This window comes from Corylus avellana, chromosome 1 (genome assembly GCF_965113065.1).
Source record: "Corylus avellana chromosome 1, dhCorAvel1.hap1.2, whole genome shotgun sequence".
NCBI lineage: Eukaryota > Viridiplantae > Streptophyta > Magnoliopsida > Fagales > Betulaceae > Corylus > Corylus avellana.
In genome coordinates, this window is record NC_142490.1 from 45899819 (window position 1) to 45921094 (window position 21276).

At 36.7% G+C, this 21276-nt stretch overlaps 3 protein-coding genes across 5 annotated transcripts; 1 reads left to right on the plus strand and 2 right to left on the minus strand.

Moving 5' to 3' along the window:
- The first annotated feature begins 487 nt into the window (after positions 1-487).
- LOC132172458 (binding / calmodulin binding protein) lies at positions 488-12845 on the plus strand. Of its 2 annotated transcripts, none has more exons than XM_059583967.2 (20): positions 488-1279; positions 1613-2081; positions 2186-2271; positions 2463-2576; positions 2698-2886; positions 3009-3074; positions 3297-3353; positions 4239-4361; positions 4446-4562; positions 5858-5965; positions 6051-6183; positions 8178-8321; positions 8787-8963; positions 9060-9673; positions 9857-10034; positions 10139-10584; positions 11287-11476; positions 11909-12134; positions 12239-12394; positions 12501-12845. In XM_059583967.2, exons 1-20 carry the CDS (start codon positions 593-595, stop codon positions 12592-12594), a joined length of 4374 nt encoding a protein of 1457 aa, XP_059439950.2. In that variant the 5' UTR covers positions 488-592; the 3' UTR covers positions 12595-12845. The 2 variants fall into 2 exon arrangements, with proteins under 2 accessions (XP_059439950.2, XP_059439951.2); XM_059583968.2 differs by having other exon boundaries at positions 6057-6183.
- Positions 12846-14824: 1979 nt separating this feature from the next.
- On the minus strand, positions 14825-15561 carry LOC132171339 (HSP20-like chaperones superfamily protein). Its single transcript, XM_059582632.2, has 2 exons — positions 15310-15561; positions 14825-15234 (listed from the first exon to the last, which is right to left on the minus strand). Exons 1-2 carry the CDS (start codon positions 15449-15451, stop codon positions 14966-14968), a joined length of 411 nt encoding a protein of 136 aa, XP_059438615.2. The 5' UTR covers positions 15452-15561; the 3' UTR covers positions 14825-14965.
- Positions 15562-17752: 2191 nt separating this feature from the next.
- LOC132171338 (zinc finger MYND domain protein) lies at positions 17753-20579 on the minus strand. 2 transcript variants are annotated; one of them, XM_059582630.2, is made up of 2 exons: positions 20422-20579; positions 17753-20035 (listed from the first exon to the last, which is right to left on the minus strand). In XM_059582630.2, the coding sequence occupies exon 2, from the start codon at positions 19977-19979 to the stop codon at positions 18081-18083; it is 1899 nt and encodes a 632-aa protein (XP_059438613.2). In that variant the 5' UTR covers positions 19980-20035; positions 20422-20579; the 3' UTR covers positions 17753-18080. The 2 variants fall into 2 exon arrangements, with proteins under 2 accessions (XP_059438613.2, XP_059438614.2); XM_059582631.2 differs by lacking the exon at positions 20422-20579 and adding an exon at positions 20166-20403.
- Positions 20580-21276: the final 697 nt, after the last annotated feature.

Sequence of the window (21276 nt, forward strand, 5' to 3'; positions counted from 1 at the left end):
GGTTGACCACCCCCAACTTAAATTTGAGATTTGTTAACCACTACTCCAAAACATACTTTTGGAGGTAATTTAATTATTTATGTTGAAAGTGACCGATTGAGAGATTCTTTTCATGTTTTAACGTGACTTATTTTCAATTATTCTTTACAATCAAACGGTAGAGATTGAGCGAATTGCAGGAGATGGGCACCTCTCAAATTTATATCAAATCAAAACACAATATCCATTTGAATTCAAAACGCTTAACAGAATTCCATATGAAAATTTTGTGCGATGTTCGTCTCCCTCACATGAAAAAAAGAAAAGAAAAAAGAAAAAGAATAAAGTCATTAATTCAAACAAAGGAAGACCGCTCTGACAAAGGAGTCGTCGTAAACCGTGCTTTCATAATTTCACCCCGCGCACGTGACCCACACCATCCTCCTCACTCAAACAAAGCGCGCCTCTCTTCCCCTACATTTCGAATTCAAACTTCAAACGCCCTCCTCCTCCTCCTCCTCCTGCACCTCTTCATCCGCTTCCGTTTCTCTTTCATTCAGACAACAAAACTTCCCAAATTCTTGCAAGAAAATCATATTTCGATCGGACGAAAATGGACGGCGAAGAACCGCCATTTCCGTCAACGTCACCATACGTCTCATCTTCCTCTCTTCTCAAAGACATCTCAAATTTCAAAACCCCAAAACGCCCCTCCCACATCCCCAAATTCCACTCCCCCTGCCCCCAGTTCTTCACCGCCTCCAAGCAAACCCCACGAGCCTCCTCCTCCTCGTTTCGCCGCCACCGCCCTTCTCTAGCCCCGCCCTCCTCCTCGGCCCGGCCCAAGGCCGCTGCCCGCAGGCTCAGGGCATTCGAGCTCGAGCAGTCCAAGTCGGCTCGCAAGGCCCAAGTCAAGAAGGAACAGTCTCTCAAATCCCTAGCCAAGTCCCTCACCGTCTGGCTCAACTTCCTCCTCCAGAACCCCGGATCGTGCGGCTGCGATTTGTCCGTCGCTGGTGGTGGTGATGGTGATCGTGCGACTGCGAAGGGCAAGAGGGACAGTGGGCCCTGGATTGGGGTCGGCGTGGATGCCGCGTGGCGAAGCCCGAAGCGGCAGAGAGATTCGATGTGGCGGGCGGCGGAGAATAACTTGGCGGAGTTTCCGAATTCGATGTTTGTGAGTTTGCGGCGTTCGTTGAAAGATGTGTGTAGTTTCGATGACTTGAAGCAGCGGATGCGGGTTTATTTGAGTTTAGGGAGATGCAAGGAGATTTTCCAAGTGATGAGTCAAGTGGCTAAGGTTTGTGGTTGCTTTGTTTGGTTGCCGAGAAACTTAGGGAAGAAAAAGAAAATGATATTTGCCAATTAAAGGAAAATAGTTGTATGTAGAGGCTTGCATAATGTCGAAAATCGTATCAGCTAGTTATTATTACCTAAATTACAGATTTTCCAGCTTATGTTAAGAATTTGTAGTCGCATTGAGATTTTTGGTTTTTGTTGCTTGTAAAAATCTTGACTGTCAGTTTGTCGATATTGATTGTTAAATACTCTCATTGAACGATTCTTTGGTGTTATGTATGTAAAATTTGTTATTGGTGGTCTTGAATCATTTGGGTGTGCTTTAATTTCTCAGAATATTGATGAAGGGAGGTTGAAAATGAAGCCACATTGCCCTATAGTAACAGATTTTGGATTGAAGGAGAAGGCCACTAGAATACTAATGAGTTATAACCCAATTTGGCTACGGATTGGATTGTACATTGTATTCGGTGGTGATTCTTTGTTGTCCGATGGAGATGTTAATTCTGATCAAGAAATTGCGTTCTTGAAAATGATTATTGAGAAGCAGTTCTTCTCGCATGCGGGTCTTGCAAAAGTTTATGCTTATAACAAGATGGTTGAAGGTCTATACAGACCTGGTTACTATGAAAGCCTGGGGAATGTTATATTGAAGAGATTTTTGCTGCTTGCTCTTATCCTTGATAAAGCTAAATCTCAGAGCAGTCTTCCCCTCAAGTATGGTATTGATGGATTGGATGGGGGTTCTCCGTTATTGTTCACGGTACAGTCTGGTATTAAATCAAGCCATCAAGTCATCCAAGGTAATTATTTATCCGTTCCTCATTTCAGTCCCGTGTCGATTGTGTTATTACTGTAATTTGTCAATTGTAGGTTGACTTTTCTCTCTTTTTGGTTCAAAAATTAGATTTCCTATCCTCGGATATAATGCACGGGGAAGGTAATCTTTTAGCACATCTGCTGATTATAGGGTACAAGGTATCTTATAAGCAGGTATGCGGTTCATTTTATCTATTATGCTGATTTCCATGCACATGTATTGCTATAGGTGAGTTTGTGTCTCTGTTTGTGTGTATGTGCTTTTAGGGTGGGTACGTATGCCCTTATTCTTTAATGGTGAGGTATAAAGAAAATAACTTTGTTGGTTTGCTATTTTTAATATAAGAATGTGCATGATTGTGCAGTGTCCACTCACTGAGTATGATTTCAGAGTTACAGATTTATTTGTAGAACTCCAAGATGGGGTCCGGCTCTGTAGAGCCATTCAGCTCTTGCGAAATGACTCTTCTATCCTCACGGTTTTTCTCTTTTCTTTTTTTTTTTGTATTTTGTGTTTCTGAATAAGAGTGCTGTTCCAAATTTCATTTAGTTGAGTGTGGAATATTCTTTTCTAATTTTGATGCTTTATTACGTTGGCAGAAAATTGTAGTTCCATCAGATACTCGTAAGAAGAACTTGGCAAATTGTGGCATTGCCCTGCAGTGTCTTAGGCAGGCTGGTGTGATGTTATATGATGAAGATGGAATGATGATTATGGAAGATGATGTTGCTAATGGAGATAAGGAACTTACTCTCTCCTTGCTGTGGAACATTTTCGTTCACTTGCAGGTATGTCAGTTTCTTTCCTCTCTCCCAAATTTTTAGAAAAGTTGAAGTGACGGTTACGTAGAAGTTGATACTCTTCTACTTGTTACTCCAATTTTAATTTAATTTCACCATGAAACTTGCAGCTGCCTCTTTTGATCAACAAGACAATTTTATTCGAGGAAATTTCTAAAGTTCATGGAGTTAACGTGGTAGGTCTTGATGTGGATGAGTTTTCTTTCATTTAGCTTTTTTGTCAAAAAATGTAAATGATGAAGTACAAAATAAAGTTATTTGTCTTCTGGTTTTCTGAGATCAGTTTTAAACTGAAAGATATCTCTTCATTTTTCTGTCATAAAGTTCTTTCATTAGTATCCTAACTTGTTTCCAGAGAAATTATGCTTGAGTTACACTGATTCTCGTTCATTTCACAGGATAAGTCAGGTAGTGACAACCTCACTCATTTGGAAATGCTTCTCAATTGGATCCAGGTATTGCTGTGGTCTGAGAACTTAGATTAGGATATTTTTCATCTAAGCCTTAGATACCGCCCAGTTTGCAGTATAACAAATAATGCATGTATATGTGTCTTCATCGCTGCCCTAGATATTGTTCTTTCGCAATCATGAAAAAATGATTGTTTGTGTACATACAACCGACTACCATGCATTGTGCATACCACCACCCCTAGCAATCCATGTCATAATATGATAGCTCTTAGTAGTTTAATATTACATTAAAATTGATCAAATATTGATTTGATTTTTTTCTTTTTTTGCTTGTGAGCAAAAAGTTTGAATGATATTCTGTTGTGCAAAGTGGCACCGTATTTTAACTTCAGAGAGATTGGGCTTCTCTGAGTCTCTTGTGAGGAAATGCTTCTGTTTTGATAAGATGATAACCAGTCATTATACTGAGTTTCCCATGTTTTTGTGGACTTATGTCAATTGGATCAAAGCCACTAATCTCTGTCTCTCTCTCTCTTATGGACAGCAGCAATTTGTATACAGAATGCTTTTTTCAATCTTTGTGCATTGTTTTAATCTAAAAATGCTGACGAACTGTTAAAATTTTGGATATATGTTACTGGTTTGAGCAGGTTTTGCTGTAATCCACTACTCTTCTTTATTTATGAAGTGCTGCTAATTCAAACCATGGATTTAGTTTTGGTGTTGGGTCCTCTCTCTGTTCCATTGTGGGTCAATAATTGGTGTTAGGCCTTTTCAGTTTTCACCATCTTGTGACTAGGACTGTCAACTTGCCTTTTGGGCAAACCACTCCTTTTGGAAGGCTTTTACTGTTTTTTTTTACATATGATAAATATTTTAGAGCAATATTTTTTCTTGAATTGACAATCATTGTAATTTTGTTTCCAGGCAATATGTGAAAATTATGGTTTCAAGATCGAGAAATTTTCTTCGCTGGTTGATGGAAAAGCCATATGGTGCTTACTCGATTATTACTTTCGCAAGGAACTTCATTGTTCTTGTTCTTTAAAGGTGTTATATATTCTTTCCATTCTAACTGATCTTCTACATCTACAGATCTGCTTATTTGACTTCATTTTAATTATTTGTTCGCAGGATTTTAAAAAAACAAGTAGTAAAGACTCAATTATGTCAGCTACTGATTATCCAGATGCAGTGCACAATTTTATATTATCACAGAAATTAACAACATTATTGGGAAATTTTCCAGAGGTAAGTGCTTCGTGGCTTTCTAGTTAAATATAACCATCCTATGGACTTGTGCATAGTGCCAAACAATCTGAAGAATAGTGGTATTTTACCCAAGTTATAATGATGCTGTAAACACTTTACGATTCATGGATTTCTGAGGCAAAAGTTATGTTTCAGATATTGTTAATGATATAGCTTTAATTATGATACAATTTCTAGTGCCATTATTATTGACATGCAGGGAGATTGGTTGCCATTTGAATTGCATTAAAGTTATGAAATAAACAAAAAAAAAAAATTATGTGTACACACACTTATGCGTTGTATGAATGCAAGTACGTATCCCTGCATATCCGTGAGAAAGCAAAGTTATGAATCTTGGTATTTTAACGTATGTTACCATGGTGCTGTAAACACTTTACAATTCATGCATGTATACACTCATATGCATTGCATATGTTTTTATCTGCCATGTATATGTAATATTTATATATACACACTCGTGTACGTGCATGCATAGATATATTAGTAAATCAGTACATATCTCCACATGTATGTGTCTATTTAAAGAACATTGTCGCTATAAAAAATTCATATAATTTGTGGTATATTATTACACATAAAAATGCTCTCAAAACATTGTTAAGCTTGTTTAAAACAAGTATACAAGGCAACCATGCTACAAAATTTTAGTAGAAATTCGTAAAAATAATATATTTTGAGTTTACAACATTAGGTTTTTCCAAAGTATCAGCGTTGCGTATCTTATAAGTTATATATTGATGGAGTGGGTTATCCATCCTAAAGATCTTGTAGAGCAATCACAATTTAGATTGAGTCTAGGAAAGTGGCTGTTAAGAGAAATATGGTGATGAGTTTTCATTTTAGGAGGAAGCCATCTGAAGTTATTTTTATTCACACCTTTCTATTGACTTTTAAACCATCTATTCTAATAGATATCAATTGTAATACGTATCTTTTCAAGCCACCTAATTTTTTTTAAAAATAAAAATAAATTGTTTGTTTTTTGGTCAAAAGATATGATTTGGACGCACGGGTCTTTGTTATTTCCAATTTACTATCAGGCCAAGAAGCCTCAGGGAACAACCATATCAATGATGTGATTAGAACTCAGAAAAAAAGATTAAGAGAATAATTTGTTGTGATATTATTTGATACTGTCAGTTTAATATTGGCTAGGCATTTTAATTAAGTTGAGAAATTTATCAATGTTTAGATATTTTTCGGTGAATTGTATCAATACATTCAATCCAGTATTGTCATGCATGACAAAGTGATTATATTGTTTTTTACAGGTTCTGCAAATCAGTGACATACTTGAATATAATGGTGCATGTAATGAGCAGAGTGTGGCCATTTTGCTGGTGCTCCTTGCTTCACAACTGGTTATGAAGAAAAATATGGTACTGCTTGAATTATTGTGTTTATGTAGTTGAATTTTTTTTGGTCATACATCAAAAATTATATTTTCTTTTTTCACCTTGCTAGGATCAGTTGAATTTCCATAAATTCTTAGGTTGTGATTGTAAAAGTACAGAGAGAAAACATTCATGTTTGGAGCGGTGCTTTGTCAGTTCTGAAGCGCTACATAACCAAGAGACAGAATGGCGCAATACCGAAGGTTTTCTTTCTCTGTCTAATAATAGTTATCCTTTTAGTAAGTAATGTATGTCATTTAGGTAGATATGTTTCTTGTTTCATATATTGCTGAATTGGGGTTTGAAAACATGCAGTAACCTTACAATTATATCGCTCAAATTTTAGTTTCATGTGATTTAGTGGATAATATGTAGTTGGACTCCACTCTATTGGCTACAGTGAATGTCAGAGCAATCTTGGTTTCTCTCTCTCTATATATATAAATAAATGTAACATTATATTAACATAATAGTTTTGTTAGAAGAGTTAGGTTAGGGTTTGAGTCATTAGGGTTTTGGGGGTATTTTAGTCTCTATGGTATTTCCCTAATCCTATATAATAGGATGCTTGTATTAGGTTAACATAAGTTGAATAATATAATATCCTCCGCCTTTTGTGTCTAAAACGTTCATACAAACTATAACATGGTATCAGAGCTTGTTTCGATTCTTGGGTAGTTTAGTTTTCTTCTTAGTGGCAGCACTGCCCGTGTGGGCTAACCCACACGGGCAGTACCTTCAAAGAGCTCCAAAGAGTTCCGTAGAGCTGTTTTGTTCTTGTTTTATGGTGACCGAAACTCCTTCCGGTGAGAAAAAAAAATATATATATATTTTGTTTGTTTTTGATGTTCTGTGATGCTGGTCGGATGGTTCTGCGGTGGTTTTCTGTCTTGTCTGAAGTGGCCGGAGTGTTCTGTGGTGGCCGGAAAAGTTGCAGCGGCCATCGGGAAAAAAAAAAATATTCCGACGATTTGATGCTTTTGGTGTTGAAACGTTACTGTGTGGCCCTCTATTGATTCTGTAGTTGCTGTTTTTGAAGTGGCCGGAGTGTTCTGTCTTCTCCGGCAAGTTCCGGCGAAGGTCCGGCGAGCCTCCGGTGACTGTTTCTGTTCTGTTTTTCAGTGTTTTTCTTGTGTTTTTAGGTACTGCCGGCTAGTTCTGTGTGTTTCTGGCCAGTTTTGAAGCCCCGACGAAGTTCTGGCATATTTCCAGCAAAGCTCCGGCAAAGTTTTTTGTTTTTCCGGTATCTGTTTTCCGGCTAATCTTGTTGGTTAATCATGTGAAAATTTGTTGTTTGTGATTGATGTATCCGACCGGCCTTGGATTCTCCGGCGAGAACCGATCAAGTGATCGTTGCATCCGACCGGCCTTGGTGTTTTTCGGCGAGAACCAATCCCAAGATCGATGTATCCGACCAGCCTTGGATTCTCCGGCGAGAACCGATCAAGTGATCGTTGCATCCGACCGGCCTTGGTGTTTTTTGGCGAGAACCGATCAAATGGTTGTTCAAGTTACCAACGAGTTTTTCAACCAGCATTGAAGTTTTATTTAATTAACTTGTGTGGCCCAAGCTGTTCCAGCTTGAGGGGGAGTGTTAGAATATGTTTTCTAGTTGTTTTTCGTTTGTTTGTATCTTCCAAGCTGGATTCATATGATGTATATGCTCCAGCTTGAGGGGGAGTGTTAGAAGAGTTAGGGTTTGAGTCATTAGGGTTTTGGGGGTATTTTAGTCTCTATGGTATTTCCCTAATCCTATATAATAGGATGCTTGTATTAGGTTAACATAAGTTGAATAATATAATAGCCTCCGCCTTTTGTGTCTAAAACGTTCATACAAACTATAACAAGTTTCAATGTTTTCTGCGAGAAATTGATGCTAACTTTACCAAAACCATTGAATAATGGCTGGGGTCACTTTCTTGATGAGAAAAAGAACCCACTGCCTTTCTCATGCATTCTCTTTAAGAAAGCCATAGTCCCATCGTTCTTTGGTTCTTTTGGTGGAGTTTTGTGGTGCACTCTGTATTTGTAATTTCTTTAAAATGTGAAATAGTAGTATCTGGGAAAAAGAAACAAATTTTTGTTTTTTAATTTGTAAAGTCAGCAAGTTGATTGGGGCTTCCTTGCACTGGTTTGATACTAGTTTTTCTTCCATTACTTTTTTTTCTTCCAGTCTAATGTGTCTCTAAACAAACAGATGCTGTCAGAAACAGGAATTTTAAAGCCATCCAAGCTTTGTGGCAAGATATGGCTGAACGGAACTATAAACCTGTTAGAAAACCAGCTCCTCCTCCTTCACCATGCTTATCAACAGTCAAAGACATTATTAGCATTCACAGAGGTAACTAGTATGACCTTCTCTAGCTCATTGTTATGGTGATTGCTATCTTTCTAGTGTGTATGGTGATTGCTTGCTATCATGTTGCTATATTCTTTAATTGGTCCTTTCATCGTTCAATAACTAACTGCTGTTTGTTTCCATAAGATATGGAATCAATCTCCTTGTCCAAATGTTGGTAGTCTGCATGAAAATTTGTCTAAAATAGTTGCGGAGTTTCTTTTTTCTCCCCCTCTCTCTCTTTGCCCTCTCATTCATTTTTCTTATTTGAAGACCCAGTGTTTGGTATTTCATACATATTTATGTATTTGTGTATGTACATTTGTTTTCTCCTCTAAATAGTTCAAAAGGGTAAGTTTTTTTGGGAATTTGTAACCCTTATGTAATTGATTTCCTTCATACTTTGATACCTAAAGCTATGTCAGCCATATCCTTTCTCTGACTAAGCAATCTGTGTAATGCTACCAGAAAATGCTGCAAAAGTTATACAGTCTCATTTCAAACGATTTATTGAACGTCGCAATTTCTTGAAGATGGTGAATGCTGTTTCTTTGTTGCAAATTGTAATTCGAGCTTGGTTAACTGTCAGAAAGAAATCAATTTGTATCAAATTTGACACTGTTCAAGTTGAAGAGTTTTCAAGTGGTATGGTATCTCCTCTGTGTCAGTGATTCTTTTATGTGCACTTATGCAGATTAATTGAGACTCTCACTAGCATAACTTGCTTGGCTAATTATACAGAAAGGTGGAAACAGTCAATAAACTGGGAGAGATATTTTATCCTCATTTGTGACAGACACAGTTTTGTCAAGTTAAAGAGATCAGTATTGCTTATCCAGCGAGCAGCAAGGACTTGGATCAATCAAAGACGTCATGGTAGAAGTATTGCAATTGGGGATGTATCTGCTTTTGACCAAGTCAACACTGCCACTGTTGCTCAGAAATCTAGTTGTGGGTGGTCAGCAGGATTTGAATCTGTGCATGGGGTTGCTAAGTTAGAGAAACCTTCAAACTTCTGTGAAGAAAAGGGTGCAAGTGATCTTCAAACAAAAGCAGTGGTTAAAATTCAGCTTGCTTTGAAGAATTTTATCATCTGCAGATCTCTCCGCAATCAACACTTTGCTGCAACTAAAATTCAGAGTCATTTCCTTGGTTGGCTATCGAGAAGAAGGTTTCTAAATCAAAGGCAAGCAACAATAAAAATACAAAGTAGTTTTCGAATGAAAAGAGATTGGAGTGCTTACCAACGCTACAAAATTGCTACCATCTCAGCCACCCTCATTCAATCTTTTGTCCGTGGATGGATTGCCCGGAGAGGAGCCTGTAGATGCAGGCATCTCATTGTTGCAATCCAGGTGTGTTCTCTGGGATTTTGTGGTATTTATGTGTTGTAAATGCTTATTTTTTTGTTGATATATTTTGGGCTACATTTCTTATATGCAGTTAGATCCATAACATTTCTATCTTTTAGATGAATGCCTTGTTGTTTTAATTACAAGTTTTAATGGTAATATTACACTTTGCTTGTATGATTTCAGAGACATTGCCGTGGTTGGTTAATAAGAAGGGAGTTCTTGGTCCAAATAGAGGGTGTAACAAAAATACAAAGTGCTATTCGATATGTGACATGCTGGAAGGCATTTCAGTGTCAGAGACATGCTGCAATTGAGATTCAACGGTTTATTCGGGGGCATCTTTCTCGAAATTCACTTTTAGGTAGTTCTCATTTATGTTAGTGATAAGCTTTTATTTGCATGTTTTTAGTTGTGACTTCCGGTGTGCTTCGTATTATAAGTGTTTCTGGTGTTTGTTCGTGGCAGGGGCTTCTAGCTTACGTGCAGTCATTTCTAGTGATTGCTTGTTGAAGAGCTCAAGAGGGTGTTTCAAGAGTATTGAACTGGAAATATTTTTATGTTCAATTCTGAAACTGCAAAGGTGGTGGAAGGGTGTTTTGTTGCTCAAGTTAAGAACAAAATCTGCAGTCGTAATTCAGTCTCATATCCGTGCATGGCTTGTTAGGCGAAATGCTGCAAGAGAGAAGCATCGTAGTGTTTTGTTGTTTGAGTTAAGAACAAAATCTGCAGTCATAATTCAGTCTCATATCCGTGCATGGCTTGATAGGCGAAATGCTGCAAGAGAGAAGCATCGTAGTGTTTTGTTGTTTGAGTTAAGAACAAAATCTGCAGTCATAATTCAGTCTCATATCCGTGCATGGATTGATAGGCGAAATATTGCAAGCGAGAAGCATCGTATTATTGTGATCCAAGTAATCTAGTTTCTTCCATGCATTACTATATCCCACCTCTATGGTAATATTGGATAATGTGTATAGAGTGCTACAAACATGCGCTACATATATTGGTTGGAATCATTTTTTTGTTAGTCATGTTTCAATAAAGTAGTACAAATGGTAATTTCTGTTTGTGGTATAGAGTGTCGTAGGGGATGTTGGCTAAAGGCTAGTGGTCATACTCTATAGGCCTGGGTTTAAGCTTCCCAAGCAGGTTGAAAGCTGTTCTTACCTTCTTGCCCTTTCCTGATTTTCTAGGGGGAAATTGTAATGAGTAAGAATGAAATGGAACTTTGGAAGTAAAGCTGTAGCTTTTAGGCTATGGTTCTACAAGCCAATCACCTGCATTGATGAATCCGTGCATACTATCGCAGCTTTCACGGCCATCGTGTCAAACAACAATTGGCATTGGATAATTTAGGTTTTAGGATTACATTGGGAAAAATTGAGAAATGTCAAATCTCTTTTTTGCAGTTCTAAATAACCATCATTATTGAAATTTACAGGATAAATTTGAAAGTTTTTGTTTTTGATTGAAGGTCAGCTGGATATGTGTTAAATGGCAGTAGAGTTTTGGATTTGGTTATGTTGTCTTTTGTCACTGTTCATGGGCATTTATATGTAAGTTGAGCTTGCTCAATTTAGTTTATCCTTACTAATTTGTTTTGAATTTGATAGTCGTACTGGAAAGGTTACCTCGCACGGAAAGAATTAAGAGGGCAGCTACTGGATTTGCGCTTGAGAGTGCAGAAGTCTTCTACAAATGTGGATGACAGTAGGCGTATCATAAACAGACTTCTTGCAGCACTTTCAGAACTACTAAGCATGAAAAGTGTCAGTGGCATACTTCATACTTGTGCAACTCTGGGTAAGAGTTAGATTAATGGTTTAATAACATAGCATGGCTTTAATTTGCTATTCTTGTGACTTTCTTGAATGTACTACAGAAGTCCTGCATTATTTGGTTTGCAATTCTTTGGCCTTACAATTATATTCTTGAATTTCTCGATCTAAATGGTGAACGTACTAGGGAAAGGATACTTTTAGAACAAGCTTGCTTGGTGGATACAGGTAGCAATGACATAGACCGTGGTAGTATATTTTACAAATATATGTTTCGATGTACTGTTGTATATGGTCCTTGTTATTATGATTATTATTTTTATCAAAATTTAATTGATTGAATATAGATGTGAGAATTTAAATTTGTTGCTGCAATTGCAGTAATGCGGTAACAATGCATTATGGCCCTGAAAGTAATCATGGATTTCTTCTACTTATGTCATACTCTTCCTTACAGATATGGCTACAGAACATTCTCAGAAATGTTGCGAAGAACTTGTGGATGCAGGAGCAATCAACACTTTGCTGAAGCTTATTCGTTCAGTCAGCAGAAGCATACCAGATCAGGAGGTTCTAAAGCATGCGCTTTCAACTCTCAGAAATCTTGCCCGCCATCCACATCTGGTTGAAGCGTTAGTTGATAGTCATGGATCTGTAGAAATAATTCTCTGGGAGTTCCTAAGGTTTAGTATCAATATTTAAAATCAAGAATAAGGGTGCCCTTGTCTTCTGCTTTGATATCTGGAGGAATGATTAAGTCCTATATTTTATTAACCACCCCTTACAGGAGCAAGGAGGAGGGATATTTCATTGCTTCTGAGCTTCTGAAGAAGATATGTTCAACTCACAAAGGTGTTGAAGCTATACGCAAGTTACCAACCCATTTGAAAAGGCTTCAGGGTCTTGTTGAGGAACTCACAAGGAAAGCAAGCAATGAGAAGAGGTTAGATTCTGGGAGAAGGAATGCATCTCTGCTAATATTAATTAGTTGAAGCTTATTGGAACTTGAATTCATTTATGGTTCATCAATCAATGCTACATTGATGCAGGAATACACGGGGACCAGCTGCGAGAGAAAATGTAGAGAGAAGATTAAGAGAGGCTGTTCAAGTTCTAAAAGCGGCAGCAAATGGTCAAGTTTAGGTATTGATGCATGCATAAGATGTATTATGTTAGGATTAGTTGTGTATATTTGCCGTTGAAATTACACATTCAATGGTACAGAAACTTGACAGTCTTGGTGAAATTTGTCGATTGCTTTGAAGTTGTCCGGATCTTTGTGTGCTGTGTGCATGATCAGTGCACGGTTGTGTAGTGTTAGTTTGCAGAAAATGTTGTAATCAACACTGATTGTCTTCACCAATCAGCCATCAATACTGATTGTGTTAGCGTTTTATATTGTTTAAATACAATGTTAACTATGCATGTATATAAACTTTTAGATACTTTTATCTTGCAAATCAGTTTTTAAGAGTAAATTCTACTTGAGATTTATATTATTTGATATTAGAATTAGTCATCATGTTGAGTATAGGATCAAATAACTTGCGACTTTGTGGTTAAAGTCATGAAGGGTGTGACTTGTAGTGTTGATTGGGTACATCATCATGGTTGTTGGCTACGGAGTGTGATGGTATGGTTTGAGCACAATATCAGTCATGCGTATATAAATTCTTAGACACTTTATCCTTGTAAGTCAATTTTCAAAGACAAGTTCTGTCCGAACATCTTTTATCGGGGATTTTTGGATAACTTTCTTACAATGACGATAAGATTTTTCATTTCAAAGCCGCTTCTACTTAATTTTTTTTTTAGTTTGCCAGCATTCAGTGTTCCCACTTTGTTGAAATTCTGTCCCTTTCTTACCTTTGGAGGTCACATGACTCACATGCAACGGACCTCGAGGCTAATCTTTTATTTTATGTTACATATTAGAGACATTGTTAATTGTGGTTCATACTATAGGCAAAAGTCTTGAAACAATGTGGAGCAATTAATGGCCACCGACTTATTTAGCCTCCTCCGTCCCTCCCTCCCGCACACACACTCATATACATAAAAGGATCCACAAATATCTTGAAAACGTAGGATTGGGTCTTAAAAAATATCTAGGTACAACTTCGAGGGACTGTTTGGATAGTAACTGACCTGACTACTACTAATGCACCAGATAATGATCGAATAGCAAAGAAGTCCTGGGAAACTGGTTCACCCTTTTTCTCCTCAAAAGGTGTGCAGCACTGGAAGCTACTTAGAACATCTTCGGCAGTATAGCTAAAAGAGAGATATTAGTTACATTTAGTTATTTCTGTCTTTTTTTTGTTCCAACAGAATAGCTTCATATTAGTTATTATATCTTAATTGCTACATTAAATAGCTTCATATTGCTAGTCACTGTAGCACACTAGATTGTTGAATATAATATTATTTTCTCTCTCTTCTCTCTTCTCTGCTCATGAATTTATGATACAAATTCAAGTCTTTTGAATCACTAAAAACTCTCCCAAAAAAATTGAATAACATGCATATAATTGACAAACTAAAAATGGAAAAATAAAAATAAATAAAAATAACATACAGCTATGCTGCGTAAATCAATTCTATTACAATTTACAAGATAATGCAAAAACGGTCGCAAATCAAAAAAAAAGAAGAAGAAAGATTAAAAAATAATATTTAATGAAATAAAGAATCTGTTGGAGTTGGTATTAAAAAATGAGTAGCTAAAATAGAGAGTTGTACTTTTTGACTAGGTATAATACCTTTTACTGTTGGAGATGCTCTTAGCTACGGTATTGTGCACTCCTACCCACTCTCAAACAATATATATTATTGACAAACCAGAATAAAAAAACCCACAAACGCATCGGCGATTTAGGGTCTGTTTGGAATTGTAGTTTTAATAAGTATGATTTTAAAAATTACGTTTTTAAAAATTGTGGTTTTGAAATCGCTACTTTTTAAAATTGTAAAGGCATTTGGTAAAACATGTTAAAAAATATATATTTTTTTCATCAAATATTTGTTATGTGAAATCGTAATTTTGGTTTAAATTCTAAGCCTTTTCAATAAGCACCTCCTAACTTGCTTATAGAAATCGCAAATTTTTTTCTTATTTTAAATTAAGTGCTTTTTAAATTAAATACCTTATGTTTTGCGATATATTTTAAAAACGCAGATTATTTTTGCGAAATTGCAATCCTAAACGCAACCTTGGAGGAAATTTTTTGGTTTTGGGTTTATTTATTTATTATTTATAGGCAGACAAACTCCTAGTAGCCATGTCAATTTGATTATTTACCTGACAAAAAAGAAATTTTTTTTTTTTTTGGTAAGAAATCAAATAACTCTAATTCATGTGCAAGATGGAGTATTGAAGGAACAAGATATTGAATATCTCTTAATTAGGAAACTAGAGAAACACCAACAAAATTGTGACAATTTTTTTTTTTTGGTACATAATAAGAACTCCAAATCCAACACACACCACCAAGGCAAGACACCATGTTTCAACTCAAGCAGCTCGTGCAGCAATTTCTACCCTCGCTGGCGCGTCTGCCGGATCGATAAGGAACTCTCTGCTCCTAAAAGATCTTGGTACTGTAACGGTCAGGACCCCGTTTTCATACCCGGCAGAAATTCCACCGATATCGACCATGCCCGGCAGCCGGAACTTCCTCATGAAGCTCTTCGCAGGCTCTGAAGATTCATCTATTGCCTCGGTTCGAATTATGAGGTACGTCGAGTCCTCTACTTCCACTTTTATTTCTTCTTTCCTCACACCTGCCATGGCAAAACCAAAGAGAAGAATTTAATACCAAAACAGGGGAAGAAGATATAGAATAGGAAGGTGCTTACCGGGGAGGTCAACTGAGAAAATGTGGGACTCCGGGGTCTCAATCCAATGAACATGGTTTTCAGGGATGATGTGGTAGGGGAAAAGGAGAGGAGAGGGGTAGAGGCGTCGCCATGAAGCGGGCAGAGCAGCTGGGAGCTCCATTTTGTGAGAGAGTTGTTTTTGGTTGGGTTAATATAAGGTTGTGGGGTCGGATAATGTTCCGCCAACTGTTATACAATTAGGAGAGAACACAAAATGAAAATTGCTCTAAGCTGTATTACAACGTCATTTTTCTTAAGAAAATATTTGTCCCCACTAGAAATGGTATGCAATAGGTTTATAGCAATTTTTTCTCCAGAATACAATGGAGCCTAGAAACTTTTGTACTATGTTAAAACCCGAAAATACTCCCAAATTTTCTATTCTAATTAGAGACCAAAAAATAAAAGGATAATGTTTTTTTTTTTTTTTTTTAATTCAAACAAAGATATTATAGAGAATTGAATTGTCATAGATAATTATATATTCTTAGATAATTTTGAATTTCAAAATAAAACTGCTATTTTGAATTTCAAAAAATTAAACTACTATAAACTGATAATCTAACTGGCACTTAAATCTAACCGTGAGATTAAATAATTATTTAATCTCAATCGTTAGATCAACAATCCAGTAGATCCAACAACTGGATTTACTTAAGAAGCATTCTACGATTTAGATCAAACCACTAGATTGAACGATCTTGACCGTCCAAAAATGAATGGTCATTATTAGATCGTTCTGAGCTCCGATATGGTAACATGTATTAGGGTGTACCCTAGCATAACTCATTTAACAGCTTAAATTTGTTGGAACTTATAAATGCCAACAAAATCTTCACTCTTTTCAATATGAGACAACTTTCATTCAAATACTCTTTAAAACCTTCAAAACAATATATATATATTGAAAATATTTCAACACCGACAAGCCCATATAACTGAAAATACCAATCCACCATTGAAACCCAAGTTCACCAAATAGTCCGTTTAACCACTTTCATGCCACTTGGGCAATTTTTATAACCACTTTGCAAGTCTCGAATTTCAAAGCATAGGTTATGATAAAATGTGAAGGAACGGGAGATAAATCATTCCAAAAACTATCATTGTGGAGGAACTGATAGTGAGCAGTTGATGACAAGCAATTATAAAGGGAGACTTTAGGTCCATTCTCAAAATTTTGTCCTATTTTTCTTTCAAGCTACTCTTTAACATGTACTGACTTAAACATCAGAATCATTCCGACCAGCTTACATTGAGAAGCTCTTTTGCTTAATTTTCTCATCTTTTACTTCGAATTGATATTTCAGAAAATTGTTCTAACAATAGTAAGTAGGAAAGGAAGGTAGTTGGTTGTTTTTGATAGAAGAAGTAGCCAAGATGGCCAAATGGGGAATGGGCTTCCGGAGTTGAAAGTTCACAAGACACTACCTATCTTGGGGGAATGATGAGTGTCAAACTTCTCAGTTGTGAATTTTTATTTATTTATTTTTTCGAGTGTTGTAAGCAAATGATTCTGATATGTGCAATACGATAATCTAAGTGAGAGCTTGCCCGAGCTAACAAGATATGAACAAACTCTCACATGAGACTGTTCTATTACATTGTAATAGAACAACCCTATTACACGAAAACTATTCTATTACATTGTAATATATAATTTGGCACAATCACACAGTAATATATAATTTGTGAAACCCTATTGCACGGAATTCACAAAGTAATATATAATTTGGCACAATCACTAGGTCCATGGCATTACCGTACGTTTCTATGAAGGGTAACTTTATTTCTATCCCACCTAGCTAAATATCAAAACTTTTAGGTTTAGAGATCGACAAAACCCATTACTAAACAAGAAGAGAATTGTTTATGACATATTTAGAGCGTTGATTTGCCTAAATAATGAAAGTTGTATGCTGACCTAATTTCTTTCGTTAAGTGTTCGTTGAAATTGGAGATCTCATTTTCATCTATTTTTAATAAGCGGAATGGTTATTCCATTAGAAAAAAGAAATAATTTTTATTGAAAATAGAATAATGTAAAATGGAATGACCTTGAAATAGCCATTCTCATGGGAATCGCTAGTCTAAGTGTTAGTATATGATAAAGATTCTATCCTGATCATATATTCTAACACCAAAGCTATTCTTTTTACCAAACATACCCTAAGAATTTAGTCATCTTTTCCCCTGATTTAAATGGAAAAATCAAATGGAGAAAAAAGGAGTCCATCGAAAACCAGATATTGGCCAACTTTCAAAGTACATTTGGGCAAGTTTTCATGGTGTCTGATGCAAGTCCAAAGTCCCTTTGGAGCAATGCGGGAATGTTTTGTCATTTTCTGTGAATTTGCTTAGATAAGTTCTAAATGCAGAGCAGAACACAGTAGATTGATAAAAAAAAAAAAGGGACTTCAGTAAGAAAAAACATATTCTCAGAAAGAGTGTCAATGAACAGTGGATCATATCTGTCGTGACTCATGAACTGCTCACAATAGATTGATAACAAAGAATGGAAGATGAAGTGTTGTACAACATGGAGAATGTTCACAACCAAAGGATCAACAAATAGTTCATGCCAGCAGAAATTTGTCTATTGAACTCATTTGAAGAAAAAAAAAAGTGTAAAAATCTAGTGCCTCAATCATTACATTACCTCTCGTCCCAATCTCAAAAGCAAATCATTGCCATCTGGGGGAGTAAACACAACCACCAGAAATACACCAAGGCCTTTCATGGCTCCGAGTTCAAGTATTCACCCCAAGAATGAAACCATTGCTATATGAGGGAAGATTGCAAGAAGCCCCATGATTTTTCACTGGAGAGCGGAATGGATTCGGCGTCACAGGAAGTGTGATATGCAGTCCAGCACTACGAAGAACCTTCTTAGCATTAGCACACAAAATTTCAGATTGATCTGTGAAGAAGGCAGGAGTGCCCATGGATTTGATCAAGTCTAGAGCTCCAACCCAACTCACATGGCTATCCAATCCACAGTTGAGAGCAACAATAACATGGGGAGAAGGCAGGTAGGTAGCTTCGTCCTGGTAAACACCCCTCACAAGATTCACCCTCACTCTGCTACTTATTCCTGAAGTTGTACCAGACAAATTTGTTGGAACTTCAGGACCTACCATTACTATTTGTATATTGCCCAATCCATTGAGTAAGTGACCTACCTCTGCAAATGCTGGCATCCAGTCCAACTCCCCCTCAGGCCCTAGATAGTGAAGAATCACCTCCTTCCCCTTGAGTAGAAGGTTCTTTGAACTGATATTGAGAGCTGTTAAAATGTGATAAACTGTCAATGGATGGGAGAGAATATCAGCAACAGGGCTTGATAATGGCAGCGACTTAAGATTATAGTACTCTAACCAACCAGAAAGAAGGATTGGGTTTGAGATGCCATCTCTTAAATGATTGTGAAAAGGTGAATCACGAGGGTACTCTTCATCATCAAGCCCACCCCATGAATCCCACAGACCCCCTTTAACAGGAAGGAGACCAAAAGGACAGTGAGAATAGCAACTACACCTTCTCCTCCACATGCCCTTCTGATGGATACCTAATGATTCAAGCCATTTACAAGGCTGCTCAGCAGAACAGGGGAACATGAATATTTTGATTGCCAGCTCTTCTTCCTTTTCCATCATAACCTTGTAAAGACCACACATGCTTTTATGTGTTTCCTTCCAATGCTGCTTCTGGCATATGGAACTGCAGTAAACCACTGCTCGACACTGCCCACAACAGAGGGACTGTTCTCCAACAACTTCTATATCGCACATTGCACACTGCCTCAGGCCTGCATTTGAGTATAATTTCACATCAATAAAAGCGTCATCCTTAGGAGGTTCTGAATATTTGGTAGGGGTAGAGCTAGCTGTAGTAGTAGCCTTCTCTTCATATGCCTGACCAGGTGGATGTGAGACTGTAACTGCAACAAGGTCGTAACCCTTGGCCATTTCTGGAGGCCACTGGACATCAACTGTCTCAATAAATGGTTCAAAATACATCAACATAGACCACTTTGGACCACCTTCTCTATCTACCTGAAGTAATGGGTGCACCAGAGAGATGGCTTTCATGAATGCATATACAAATCTAAGTTCTTCAAGAGTCGGGTTCCTAAACCGAAGATCACCTGAAGATGTGCAACGGGCAACATCAAAAACTGGAAAACGATCAGTCCCCGATGCTTCCAGTGACAAAGACTTGATCATTTTCCTATTTGAGGGAAACATCAATGACTCACGTTCATATGTGACTCTTAGCAGCTCAACATTTGGAACCTGGATAGTCTCTCTCGAGCCTGTCATCTTCTTAGCGTCATTTTCAGATCGAAACATGTTGAACCCAATATCACCACCATCCCCTCCAATGAATTGAGCACATGAGAAAGGCTGTTTCTTGCCAGACCAATCTGAATCTTTCCCAACCCGGATACCAAAAGGATGTCCCGGTCGCAACCTTCTCCAGGGATCAGTTCTATATAGAGCTGCTGAAGATTTAAATATTGACTTAATAAAATTAGGAGCAATACCCTCTACGTTCATAAGACATGTTCCGGATCCAGGACCAAGCCCAGGACCAGATCCGAATTGCTCCTGGAATCTATCAAACAGGTTCTTCAAATGCAGATCCATACTGCCCCTATTATTGGATCTAACTAAAATTTTGAAACCCCTAAATCCTCATACACCTGTAAAACAATAACAAATCATCACCCCTTGCAATTACAAATTTACAAATGACAAAAGGTCATACTCTTAGTTTTACAGTGAATATGGTCTCAAAAGGGTTAAACAACTGCATAAATATTGTTCACTTACCCCAATGTTATCCAAAACAAGAACCCTGAAACTCAGGTAGCCAGTAGTGAAAGATGCCCCAAGTATAGGAAAAAGGGTAACTTTTACCATGTGAATGTTACAAAATTCAACCCCAAAGAGAAGCACACAAATTACAGTCATGGGAATTGCAGAATTTAATTCATGGACCCTAAAACTGCTATGGAAACTGAGAAGAGTACGGAGATCATGTAAAATTTCTGAACTTGAAAATATGGAAAAGATTAGTGCTTCATACCAGGTTTCTTGTTTAAACGACAAACTCTCCCTCAAAGCTCCGAGCACAGTGGCGTGGATGCATAAAACAAGCGCTCTGGAGAGAGTGATTGAGTTCAAGAGCAAGCCAGATTCGGAGCCACTTCTACTACGAACTGAGAAAAGGACTACCAAGGTAGAGTACTGTGATTTGCAAAAGATAGAATTTAAAAAATAATAATAATAATAAATAAAAATTGTGCCGTAATTTGTTCTCGGCTTGTATATTTATTTTATAAAAAACTTAAAATTAAATTTGCATTATTAAAAAAATTGTAGTTTTTTAAAAGTATGCCAAATCCAAACTTGGTCAACATTAAGCACCCATTCATTTTTCTTTTTTATTTGAATTTTATGGGTATGGCTTGTAGCATTCTCTTAATTTTAAATTGGGAGTATTTATTAAGTGTAAAATGACGAGTAATATTGTCTTAATATAAAAGTAGAAGGATAAAAATTTAAAATATTACCTCTCATTCTATACTCAAGAATATTTCAAAAGAATTGGAAAAAATCTTGTTCCGTGTTTAGGTTATTTTTTTAAAGCGTTTTCAATGTGAGAAGTATCTTTTTTTTTTTTTTTGGTAAAGTTTACTTAACCCCCTCAAACTACCATCTCAATGACAATTTACCCTCTCAAATTACTAAAATAATGATAATGTACCATCAATTTTAACAAAATGATGAAATTACCCTTACTAAAATAAAAATAAAAATACTAAATTTTTTTTTTTCAAATTTTTAAGGATATTTTTGTCTTATTAAAAATTTTATAGGAGTAATTTTATAATTTTGCTAGTATTGAGGGGTACATTGTCATTGATGGTAAATTGTCGTA